The sequence below is a fragment of the Erinaceus europaeus genome, chromosome X, assembly GCF_950295315.1.
Source record: "Erinaceus europaeus chromosome X, mEriEur2.1, whole genome shotgun sequence".
In the NCBI taxonomy this organism is placed as follows: Eukaryota; Metazoa; Chordata; class Mammalia; order Eulipotyphla; family Erinaceidae; genus Erinaceus; species Erinaceus europaeus.
In genome coordinates, this window is record NC_080185.1 from 113,409,323 (window position 1) to 113,422,837 (window position 13,515).

Genomic DNA, 13,515 nt, shown 5'->3' on the forward strand with positions numbered 1-13,515 from the left:
TTGGGAAATATACATAATGGACATATACACACTTCATGCATGTAACTAATTTTAGAAGTTATATGCAAAGTTGAGAGCCCCACACTCCTACCAACTCATTCATGGCTCCCAGGTTAAGTGCTCTTAATTCAGATACATGGCATTTGTCAGTAAAGTGACAGAATGGAGACAGGACTGAGACTAGGAACTAAGAGACTGCAGTTATTCCTCTATCTCCTCCTAAGCAGCTCTGTGCATGTAACGTCGTTTCTCCTGCTTTCTCTTTTCCTCTGTGGAAAACTGAGAGGATAAGCTTAATTTTATCCCAAGGTGCATCTGCGTGAGTGTTCTGGAGAGCTGGTACATTCCACAGGAGAAGCTGGTACATTCCACAGGAGAAGCACTCCTTCTACCAGGTTCCTCTGTGGGTTGCATTCTCACTGCCAACACTGCTTTTTCAGAAGCCTTCTGTCCATACCAGCCAGGCTCCTCCAAACCCTTGGAGTGCTATTTTTAAAAGCTGCACAGAAGTCATAGCTCTCTGTTTGTCTCACTTCCTCTTCTTTGCATGGTGCCCTCATGGACATCAAAAAGGATTTCAAACAGATCATCTGGGTATAAGGAGGGCAGGTGAGAGGTGGACTAGGGAGGACATCCTAACACTGCCTGTTCAACTGAATGGATTCCAACTCGTTTACTTTCCTTTTTTGATTTCTTCTGGACTATCATGAAACAGAAACAAACAGTTGTAACCATCACAGGGAGGAACTCTGCAATGTGCTAGCAGCCATTGTCAGTTCTCTGCCAGAGAATCCAGTAGTACTAATTTAATCCTTTATGCCATGTTGTAACTTTACCTTGCTTTAAAGAAAATGGGAATTAGGTCTTCAGATACCGGTACTTTTAATGCGGCACAAAGTTTAAAGCAAATTGCCCAGATGAAATGTTCAAATGTCTTCAAATAAACCAGGCATATTAATTACTTAGTAAGTGACTTACCCTTCCTGCCCCCCACCCCCAGAGCGCCTGTATCCCCTTTGTCCAGGGATCACAGTCCAATTTCAACACACAGGGCTGTGTCCCCTTTATGATCTCTCCATTAAAGTGTGAGTCAACTGAATTTTGAATATCCAGAACAACTCATAACATCATTATGTACACCCAACCCTAGGCCCACATCTGCAAAGCTCTAGTTCTCTGTAGAGAAATACATCCTGAACCCTAGTGCTACTATGTGGGATAGATAAATTACAATGTCTTGAGTTCCTTCTCTAGAAAGGCACTTCTCTACACCAGGCCTTGTCGTGAGTGCTTTCAGAACATCTCACTTAATCCTCACCGTAAATCTGCAGCATCATTCAAATGTAGGTTATTTGAGGGCAGATTTCTTTTTTTTTCCTCCAGGGTTATCTACTCCTGGAGGATATTTTTGTTCTTATTATTGTTTTGTTATTGTTGTCATTGTTGTTGGGTAGGACAGAGAGACATGGAGAGAGAAGGGGAAAACAGAGAGGAGGAGAGAAAGATACCTGTAGACCTGCTTCACCGCCCGTGAAGTGACTCTCCTGCACGTGGGGAGCCGGTGGCTCGAACCGGGATCCTTACACCGGTCTTTGCGCTTCATGCCATGTACACTTAACTCAGCTACCGCCCAGCTTCCAAGCGTAATTTTTTTTTAACGTGATTTGTTCACTGCTTTCTTCCTAGTCTCTAGAATCACATCTGGATGATGTTCGCCATTCAGTATTTTCTGAACTTAAAGATAGTTACCATTATTATCCTCTCCTTCCCCCATTTTACAAATGAGAAAACAGATTCACAGAGGTCAAACACCACACAAGCTGCAGGGCTATTTTAATAGGATCCGAAGGAATAAAGACATTATGCGGAGGATACCATTGTGTCCAAGAGGCTCTGCCTCATGCCACACCCCAAGGTGGCTCCCAGCCCACTTTATCTTAGAAGAGAACACAGCAATCTCCACTTCTGGGGCTGGAGGAAAGTGGTGTCATGGTCCCAGAATGCCACTGAAAACACCTGGGTAGTGGTTAGTGAAAGTGAGAGGATTACCAAGGGCTTTGTTTGGAGCAGTAGACTGCACAAATAACTGTAGCTGTGGATGGCAAATTATTATCTCCATTCTCACTGAAAATTGGGGGGGTAAGTGACAGGTAGGAAAAACAGGAGCAAAACAAGCAGGCACAAACACCACAAGCCAAAGAAAAACAAAGCCCAACCTCCTCCAAACCAAACCAACTCAAAACGTATGATATGTAATAGTAGAGAGGGAGTTTCATGAAGGTTAGTCATATTTTATGTAGAACAAATGTCCTCTTTTTGCCGAGGAGCCCTCTTGCTACTTGTGGGATGATTGCTGTAGGATTAAACAATCACAGATACTATTTCAAGTATCATTTACTTTCTTGAAACCCACAAGTTTCTTGTGAATTTTTATCTTCCGTTGTGTTTCTCTTAATGAGAATATGTCCCCCTTGTCCTGACACTTCTAGTTTTTCTCTTATAAATGGTCAAGAAAGGCTAAGCATCAGTTTTTTTTTTTTTTAAAGTTAACCAGGAGAATTATTTTGATGAGAATATTTTCTTTGGTAAACAAACAACAATCACCAATTTGAAACCAACCAGATAAGTTTCTTTGGTAAAGTGAACATTAATGTCTTGGTTGGAATTAACTGGAAAACAAAACTTTCACAAGTGTTTGCTAGGATCACTCCTTCCCTCTTTATCGTGATTGAAAAAGTGAAACTCCACGAAGTCAAGTCTTGAATTTTACAGGAATGTGATTCTGAAATACTTCTAAAATGTCTTCTCCTTGGTGGTAGGGTTAACGAGGGCTGTCAGAGCAATAATCAATATTGATAAATAATGATCTAACAATAAATAATAAATCTTGGCATGCAGAGTCCCCCAGTAAAAAATTCATTCCAGAGTCAGAATTCTGAAAGTCTTGATTTCAAGTGCTGAAAAGAGAAGTTGACAAGGTTGAAAATGCCCTTCATTTAAAAATACAATATCCCAAGGTACACAGAGACTCAGTCAAGATGGAAAACTACTGTCTGTCATAAAACAAAGTTCCACAGTGATGTCATTCCGGCTGATGAAACTGAATGATTAAATTCTCAACAAAATCCATTTAATTGGTGTATTTGTATTGGTTTTTGTGGAGTTGCTGTAAGCCCAGGTATTCCACGTGGCTGATGCTAAATCAGTGGCTGATTGAGAACAGACTGTTCAAAGAATGATTTTGTAACATATGACTTAAGAATAAAACTAATCCCCTCTTCAACTGTGCATTATCTATAATAGCCTAGTTGCCGGCCCCTTGGAGAGAGACTGGATCACAGGTCTATTATATAAACTTTCCCTTTCTTGAGGACTACACTTATTCTCAGATTAAAGCTCACTTTCTTCTAGATGAGTATGCAACACATTGTTATGATCAGTTAGTGTGTCTGCAGGAGAGATTGGACAAGTGTGTGAAAACTAGCTCTGATTGCCTATACATGTATTTAGAACTGTGTGGACAGTGAGTGATACATGAAATAGAAGCACAGATTTGTACTTGGTGTACTTGGTGATTTGTACATCTGGATGATCTGGATATGTTTGATGTTTGGAAAGTCAAAACCCAAACCCCAAATGTAAAAAAAAATGTTTTGTGGCCAATAAAGTCCTATGTTACTTCCTTGGAAATGTATTTTGAAGGGAGTAATAGCCCTCTTATGAGAAAATCTAAAATTGGCCTGCCCTGTTTTAGGCATGCTACAATAATGGGAACCCTCTAGTGGTGTGACTCTTAATGGATTGTTTTATTCTCCTAGGTCTCAGCTTCCTCCTTTGCAGAGGATGGGGAAAGTTGCACAGTATTTCTGCGAAGGTCCAGAAAGGTAAGATGCTTTTGGGGAAATGCTTATCACTATAGATATCTAAGTAAGCTACATCTCTAAAAGGGAAAGATACTGTAGACATTTGCCTCAACCAGGTTTTAGCTTCATTTTTACAGACTTAAAGTAATGCAGGTATCTGTGGCAGTACACATAGCCTCCTCAAATCAAACTGTTTATGCTTAGATCCTATAAGTCAAACGGTATAAACATCTGGGCTCATTAATGTACAAATGTACAAAAGGACTGTGCAGTGAAGTACAGAATCACCCAAAAGGTGGGGGAATAGAAGATGGAAGTACAGCCAATGTAGCAGGAAAATTTGACTATCATTATTGACTTTGAATTGGCAATTATATTTTCTAGTTCTTTCCATCTATCTCCCTGTCTGCCCTTTATCTCCCTGCTTGGTTTATCAGTTTCAGGACTTAAGTTCACCATGGAACTATCTTTCCTTCTTTATGCTTCTGAGCAGGCAAATCTCCTTTGACAGGCAGACTGGTAGTACAGGTTGAAAGCTATAGTAAAGAACCATTTCAGTGTTCATTTCTCCTTCCTCAGCTATGTGTGGACAGATTTTTTTTCTGGGCTTCTATGCAAGAAATGCATGTATGGCCAAACCACAAACAGCTGTACCAGCTGGCCATTTTTGTTAATATTGGTGGTGTTAAAATGCAGACACTGTCTCTGGGATCAAATAGACCCTTGCTTTTTCTCCATCATTGGGTTTGGCTTTGTGGTTTGTGATGCTCACAGTCTCCTGCCAAGAACAATGACTAATACAGCAAATCTATTTGGTGACAAGAAACAAGATATTTCAAAACAAAACTACCCCAACTCTGCAGTGCCAAAGCTATCATTGGTGTAGATTTGTATTAAGCAGACCACACAAATGTTAACAGTATATTGACAAGGGATATGACAGATTTATACTAGATAACAAAACTGCCTCACTTGGGTGAATTTAGGGTTGATTCAGTTTTCAGTCCACAGGGGATGGCCATACTACCATGTCTGTTTCCCAGATTCTAGCTTGCTTTTGCTGCCTAGCAGTTTCATAGGCATCTCTTTGGAGTGTTAGGGAGCTAGATGAGAAAGCTAAGACCTCAAGTCACAGACCTGCCTGGAACTACTGCTCTGCAGAAGTTCTGGAAGTCTTACTGTTTGAACAATGCTTAAAGCTATTTCTGCCTTGACAGCTGACCTTTCAATCAGTAGGTTTTTGTCACAGTACAAGCAACATCTGCAGTGTGAATAAAATAGATTCTGCCTGCTTTCTTCTATTTGATCATCTTAGTTTAAGAGACTATAAATCTTCAAGGGTCAGTGTGTGTGTGTGTGTGTGTGTGTGTGTGTGTGTGTGAGAGAGAGAGAGAGAGAGAGAGAGAGAGAGAGAGAGAGAAAGAGAGAGATGTGTATGCACGTGCTTGTGTAGTTATTTTCAGACTGCAACCCTTTTGTTTTATAGATTGAATATACATATGCCCATTTCCCTTGTGTTCCTTTTTTTTTTTTTTTTTGGCAATGCTCACTTCTTATCCTTAATAAGAAAAGAATAACTTTAACAACTTTGAGTTTGCATCACCAACGTAATCTCTCCACTCTTGATATGACCTAGGGTGGAATATAACAAGCAGACACTATCACACTGTTGTGATTTGGTCAACCACTCGGGTACTATCCATATCAACCATTTCTACACACTCGATTTCCTCCCGGTTTTCAGGATTTTTCTTCTCTTTCCTTTTTTTCTTAGAAGGTGGCAGGAAAGTCAGTATCACAGGTAAAATGGCAAAGCAGTGAAAGAAGGTGACAAATGCTATTAAAAACAAGCACCTGAACAGTGTACAGGTCAGATTTGAAGGCACAGCTGCGAGAGGAATCAAACCAACAATATAGCAGAGGTAACTCTGTAAAATAGCTACCCCATGCACTTCAAGGGCATTTTTTACCCATTTAGTTCTTGTGAAATCCTTCCCCAGGACAAATGTAGATAAGAGTGGAGCACAATTGTCAATTGTGTAGTTAATCCCATAAATTAAGCATAGTACAGAAATGCAGTCTAGTTCTACTTTCCATAATGTCATGAAACCTATAACTCCAAACTCCACGGACACAACCGTTACAGTGAGCCAGACATTAATCAGAGAATCCGCCACCAGGAATGCTGAGAAGAAGAGCAGGAACAAAACACTGATGCAGGAGTTGTGCAGGGGGGCTCCCAGAGAGGAGGCATATCTATCCATGTACACAAAGGATGGGTTGAAGACAATAAACTTCACCTTGGAGGTGACAGAAAGTCTCCGCAGGGTTTCCAGGAGATCATAGAGCTCTTCTCTGTTTGTTTCCATGGTCTTGGCTACTAAAAACATTCTGGAGGCCACTACATCGAACTCATCATTGTACTTTTTAGAGAAGATTATGTCCTCTTGAAAATGTGAAAATTGGGGGGTTTTCAGGAAGGAATGCCTTAACATGTCTGTAAAGTTTTTCTTAGGCAAGCCAGTGGACACATTGAGTTTCCGAAGGTAATTTAAGTAGCTCTCAAACCAGGATATCCGCACAAACCCCTTGGTGTATTCTAGCACATCTTCTTGAACACTAGTGTTCCAGTACTCTATGGACTCATAAATGTAAAACCCAATCACCGGACTGTAGTTGCTGAAGTACTTTTGCTGGGCAGTAGTGTACTCAATGGTTTGTGTTGCAGTTGCTACTATATTACTAAGGTCTGACCCTTCACTGACCTGTAGATAGCCCATTAAGGCAAAGGAAATATAAATAAGGTAAAAGAGAACTACAAAAGGCTTGACATAGGTGTTGGTTATCCAGTCACAGTAATAGCGTTTGAGGAAACATACCAATAAGTGACTCTCATAAGTGCTTGCTTCCTCGCCTTCAGCAGTCTCCTCACTGAATCTGGCTGTCAGGAGAAACCTGTACCATGCCGGCTTCTGTTGCAATACCTCAGGCTTTGGGACTTTTCTACAGAAGATACTATGCTGGTAATTGTTTTCTATGTAGCCAGTGAATACCAGGCTGGAACCATAAAACGAGAGTACATAGAGGTAGTTGAAGAAGATTGCAATACAGGAATTACAGCAGAAAATCCTGGCTGCCTCAATGTTCGTGAAAGGACTGGCCCCGATGCCAAAGGTGACCAGGTACATGGCAGTGGTGAGAGAAAAGGAGAGCATGGAGTCTGCATAGACTGCTGCAGTTCTCTCTTTAACATGTTGGTCTTCTCTAGTTTTCCTCCAGGAGGATAACATTTCAAAAGTCCCATATAATCCATGACCTGAGGGAGTAAAGAAAAAAAAGAAAAAAAAAAGACAAGACAGACAAGACCAGATCAAACGTTTAAAAGACTCATCTTTTTAAAAAGGGAAAGCAACTTGGATACGGGATCCACAGGGTCAAAGGCCTTAATGGCAACAGGCTATGATGATTCCTCCTATAGAGAAACTCGTGTTTGGGTGGCCAACAAGTATTAATGAATAGGGAAAAGATAGAGGGAGGAGGACTTTTCCCTGTAGGAAGGTGAGAAGACTGTTGTTTGTGTCTCTCGGGGATTACATCCATTCATAGTTTAGGCTTATTGGTGCAGTTTACAGAGTTATTGTGGCTCTTGTTTAGTGGAACAATTCTGAGAATATGCTCGGCCACCCATCATTTAGCTTTTCATCCCCACAGGTCTGGCTGGAGGCCAGAGGAAAGCAGTGGGCAGAGGTGTCCGAGTTAATGTCACATCACCTCACTTCAGTTTGGCCATGTGCATAACCTTAGAGGGAAAGAAGTGTTGTATTTAATTTGAATCTTGATTGAAAACTAAATCACAGCCTTTTTTTCACTCTTTTCCTCAAATATAAATGGAGAAAGTGACAATTATGAGAAATAGGAAAGAAAAATAAGTAGGAACAAGTTTGAGTACAGGTTAGATGGACTAAGGAACAAGACTCATATTAACTCTCCCTGAATTGATAAAATTGAAATTCAGATGGTAGGTTTATGTCTTGCATTTTGTCTTCAGGTATCCGTTGGCCTAGTTTTGGTTGTTCATAGGTGATATATCAAGCAGATGGTGACTGCTGGTTTCTTTGTACTATTTGGCAGTGGCCTCTGAGGGAGAGTCAAGTCAGTAACCTCCCTCCTTAACTGTCTAGTAGCTTTGCCTCCTAGGTTGTTATTCTAACAATAGTGAAAAGGCAGAAGTATTGCAAGTGCCCAGGTTTTGATTCCATGCAACTGCCTGAGACCTGCTCTGGTGTGATTTCTCTCAACCTCTGTGTGTTGGAGCCAGACACTCCCCTGATGAGCTTCCCTGGATTTCCACACCACTTCAACATGAGTGGAAAAACCCTTCAAAGTGATCCATTGTGACTTTTGGTAGCTGTTTCTTGGCATTAGGATCAGCAGATCTAATTTTCTGATTCTGGGCCTTGGCATAGTCAATCCCATTATTGATCTATTATAATAGATATTATTTACTTTTTTATTTTAATGAGCAAGAGATTGAGCACAACACTGCTCAGTTCTGCCTAATGGTGGTACCAGGCAATAAACCTGGGACCTCTGAGTCTCAGGCACCAAAGTCTGGTGTTACTATTGTACTATATCTCCCTGGCCTTGGATAACAAAAACTTTACCCTCAGCATGATAGTTTTAAAAGAGGAATTGAAAATCCCCAGCCAAGTAGAATGCAGAATGAAGTAAGTTACTGTTACACTGTGTGTACAGTAACTGAACACATCTTCCCCAGGGCCCAGGTTGGTACCCTGATTTATACCCTGATTGTGAAGGCTTGGCCTCACACCCAGATGCCCATTTCATAGTCAGGATATAGGCCTATTTCCTCAGAGGGATTTGGCATTTATCTTAATTTACTCAGCACTGTTTTACAGTCACTTGTTGAGGTCAGGTCAAGACAGTCAATTTGATAACTATCACTGGGGCCCACTATCAAATTGGAAGCACCTAAACTCTCCCAGACATGAAGTAGAAAGTGGTTTCATTGACTGGCATCCTGTTGTTAATTATGTTTTAGATAGTTAGCATCTAATCTCAACAGGGAAAGATATTTAAGTCCTTTTCTAGTGTGTTCTCAGGAAGGATCAACTAGCCTGTGATTAAAACTAACTGATCCCTTGACAGTGAGGGTACAAAAAGGCCTAGTATCTCTAAGGCATCTGCACACTGGGAACCAATATTGACCATTTTATTCAGGGTCATGTGGAATAATTTCTGGTGGGAAAAATACACATTAAAGTTCCACTGAAAAAATGGCTAATGGAGTTTTTAAAATAGTATTTACATGCTGGAAACAAGAAAAATGTTTTAAAACAGGACTTTAGCGCTTAATCACTAACTATGGTGAGAAATAAGGTTGTATATAGCAAGATTAGAATGACTTATACAGTAGAGTTTAAATTGGATCTGTTGTTCTGCAGTCCTCTTTTTAAAATTGGTGGAATGTTTTATTATGGCATTATCTGACCCTGACTCTAATTGTAAAGTACAGTAAGAATTCATTTTTTACTTTGCTGCTAACAGTAGAAGCTAATTGAGGGGGAAAAAACTGAATTAACAGAGCTATTAGGTGAAAAGAGTGAGTCCAGAATGAAAATCATCAAATTCCAAGAAAGAGAGAGTAGGTCATTAGTTTGTCTGTGGAGTTATATTGTTGGATTTGAAATGCTTCACCTGAGGCCAGAAGATGGTGCACTTGGTAGAGAGCACACACTATCATGTCTGAGGACCTGGGTTCAAGCCTCTGGTCCCCACTTGCAGGGAAAAAGTTTTACCAATGGTGGACCAGTGCCGTGGGCCTGTCTCTGTCTCTCCTTTTCCCTCTCCCTCTCTCTTTCCCTGTCTCTATCAGAAAAGAAAGTCATCATGCAGGCACCAAAATGCAGCGATAACTCTGGTGGCAAAAAGGAAAAGAAAGGAATGTCTCGTCCTTCTATAGTTTCCTAATTTTTATTGAGTTTGTACTCTTTTTTGCGTATGTTTTTGGTTCTAAGGCCAGTTCCAGTAATAATTATTATTTAATCCTGGGAGGGGGGTTTGAAAGAGTCCTTTTCTTTCATTCTTCTATAATAGTGTGTGTGCAGACAAAAACTGTTAGAGGTAGTGCTGAGGAAGAATCTGTTTTAGTGGTGGTTGGGGCTGGAGTAGGACACATGCTTTGCATATCGGGCAACACAGGTCTCATCTCCAGCACTGCATGTGACCTAGTAGTGCTTTGGTATCTTTCTCTCATAAAATAAATAATTTTTAAAAGGCAGAATCTATTTAATCTTTTCATTGGACATTAATTGCTGTTCATCATTGATTGGTCTGATCTCCAGATTATCCTCAATAGTCCAGATCCTTATTTCTTGAACATCACCCCTTTAGTAGATGCCTACACTCTGAACCTCAAGTTGGAGTTACACAGTGTCTTCAAAGAGCTCTTTAAATTTCAGAGACACCATAACAGGGTCTTCTTCTGCTGTCAAAATGCTTTACCCCTGGGCTATACCCTCAACAGGGTCTTCTTTTTGAAATTCAGTCAGTCATGGGAGGGAAGAGTGCTAGCAGAGCTGTGGGGACCTTCCAGATATTCACAGCCTGGAGTGCAGAGCTGACACTAGACCTGACTCACAGCTGGGTATATTGAAGAGGTTGGTCTGTTACCCTAAAGAAAAGCTGAGCTGTAGCGCTCGCTCCTCTTTCCTGGACTGGACTCAAGGGGAGGTACATTCTGAGAACTTTGCGAATAAGAGAAATGCCTCGCTCCCTGGGGATGCCTTCTTTGCTGTAATTATGCCAAATTCCTCTGTTTTGACCTTTCAGGGTATTATTTTAACTAGGAATTTCCCTGGGACATCTGTCTAGTGAAGCAACTTACTTTTGATCTGGGGAGTGGGACAAAAAAATGGAAATCTGGAGGAACTGAAGAGGAAATCATAGGTAGAAAGATTTCATACAGACTTACTTTTTCATAGTTTGTCTCCCTGCCAGCACTGACCTTATCTTTTATAGCCACTGCAAAACCTGGGCCAATGGAAATCAAAGAAAGGCAGTTAGGAAACAGTTGGGTAGCTATATTCTTCTCCACTTTTCCTCTCTCAGCAGGTCTTCCTTAGCATCACCATCACCTGTCAGTCTCCTAACTTTGGGGCTAGGGTCCAGCAAGCAGGACGTTGTATGTGGGCTAAAGTTCCTTCTCAGAGGTTTGGTATAGCCCACTTTTTCAGATGGAGACATAAAATCAGAGATATATGAAGGGAGAGACACCACAGCACCAGAGCTTCCCCCAATGCTTAGTGGTCTCAGGGGTTAAAACATGGGTAGAATTTATGGCAAAGCAGGTACTCTGAGATGAACTGTCTTGCCAGTCTGTCTCCCCATTTTTAAAAGTTGCTTTAAAGGTACAACTATTGCTGTCTGCTTTATACTCTTTTGAAAATATTTTAATTAATTTATTATTGGATAGAAACAGAGAGAAATTGAGGGGAGCTGGGCAGTGGCACACTGGGTCAAGCGCACATAGTATGAAGCATAAGGACCTGCCAAGGATCCCAGTTCGAGCCCCTTGCTCCCTACTTGCAGAGGGGAGTCGCTTCACAAGCGGTGAAGCAGGCCTGCAGGTCTTTCTCTCTCCTTTCTACCTTCCCCTCCTCTCTCAATTTATCTCTGTCCTATCCAAAAAATCGAAAAAATGGCCTCAAAGCAGTGGAACCGAGCCCCAGCTATAATCCTGGAGGCAGAGAGAGAGGGACAGGGAGAAGGAAAGGAGACAGAGGAAAGGAGAGGGAGAGGGAGAGGGAGAGAGGGAGAGGGAGAGGGAGAGGGAGAGGGAGAGGGAGAGAGGGAGAGAGACAGAGAGAGAAAGAGAGAGAGAGAATTAATTGAGAGAGGAGGAGAGATAGAGGAAGAAAGGGAGAGAGACACCTGAAGACCTGCTTCACACCTGGTGAAGTTTTTCCCCTGCAGGTGGGGACCAGTGGCTTAAACCCAGGTCCTTGTGCATTGTGATGTGTGTTTATCCAAGTACATCACTGCCTGGGCTCTGCTTTATACTCTAAAGTTTTCTTTATGAATTGGAGTGTTATAAGCTTCTCTGGAACAAAACAATAGAGCTCTTCATTAGTGTTCAGGCACAACTTGTATCAGCAGTGTTGCTTGAACTTTATTAGCATTTGGCCTTGGGGTTGTCATCTAGTAAAATCAAAATAAAGAGTTTGGGCTAACGATCTTTTTATCCAAAGAATTTTATATCTTTATGTGCATTTAATTTTAAGACTTTTTAGTCAATAAAGAGAAAAGACACAGATGATAAATAGCATTGCAGGTGGAAAAACCTCAACTGGTTAATCCTTTAGCATTTAGGACAAGTTTTAGAAACCCACAGATTTCATCTCATTCTCACACAAGCCCTTGTCTGGGATCTGACTAAAGCCTTCAGCGTTGTTTATAATCCACTAAGCCAGAAATCCACTACTGAATAGTTGAGCATTAATATGAATTTACCCAGTAGGTATGCTTCTGGAAATTTGGGTGATTTTTTTTTTTGGTCAATGAATATTCACAAGCAAATTGATTTACTTTGTACATGTGACTTTTGTAAGGCATTTATTGTTTTCTTTGGACCTGAATTTTCCTCCCTTCTCTAGCATACACAGTCACAATATGGAGGCTGATGCTCATGGATACTCCTCACATGCATAAGCCAAATTGGCTTAAAACCTATTTTATTCTTAGAAGGGCTTCACTAAGCAGCTTGTGTTTATAAAATGCTTTTTTCCCCAATGATATCCACATAAATTAGTGGTTTTTGTGATATGTATATCTGGCTTATGGTGGTGCTCAGGGTTGAACCTGGGACCTTTGGTGCCTCATGTATGAAAGTCTTTTTGCATAACCAGTATGCTGTCTCCCCAGTTCTTGTGGTTATTTTAAAGAATAAATTTAAGGTGTATATATATCTGGGTTGAGTAATACCCATTTTCAGAGAGAAGTTCATTAATTGGGCCACATTTACACTTTACCAGTTATAAACATTTACTTTCTATGCTGAATTGTTTGGTTTATCACAGCCTGCTCTATCTCACAATTAAGAGTGAGAGCTAGTTAAGACAGATGCTCACATCAGGGCAAATACACACATCTTCTTTCCACTAAAGACTTGTTACCTTCTGGTAATTCTAATCATAGCACTGAGAAATGAGTTTCCTTCATTACGGGGCTGTAAATAAAAGGCCAAGAAATGAATTTTCTAATAGCTCCTCCTTGCTTAACAATAAGGCACATGTGGTCTGGGGGGTGGCACGCTGGCTAAGGCACTGGACTCTCAAGCATGAGGTCCTGAGTTCAATCCTCAGCAGCACATGTACCAGAGTGATGTCTGTTTCCTTCTCTCCTCCTATCTTTCTCATTAATAAATAAATAAAATCTTTAAAAGAATAAGGCACATATACTATGTATATGTGTACTATATTGTGTAATAAGTTTTATATGGAAGACACATGTAATATGTAAATGTCATATATAAACATATATTAATATATGGCATATTTTATTCAAACATATAAAATGTGTGAATACTTGTTACATAATGTATGTATTTATATTCAAGCATTCAATCTATATG

General features: G+C 40.6%; 1 protein-coding gene across 1 annotated transcript in view; it reads right to left on the reverse strand.

Moving 5' to 3' along the window:
* Positions 1–1,816: 1,816 nt before the first annotated feature.
* PTCHD1 (patched domain containing 1) overlaps positions 1,817–13,515 on the reverse strand; it is a 70,086-nt gene continuing 58,387 nt past the window's right edge. Inside the window, exon 5 of the mRNA XM_060182861.1 lies at positions 1,817–7,179. Coding sequence (XP_060038844.1) covers positions 5,525–7,179 — 1,655 coding nt within the window. The 3' untranslated portion in view covers positions 1,817–5,524. The remainder of the gene's footprint in view (positions 7,180–13,515) is intronic.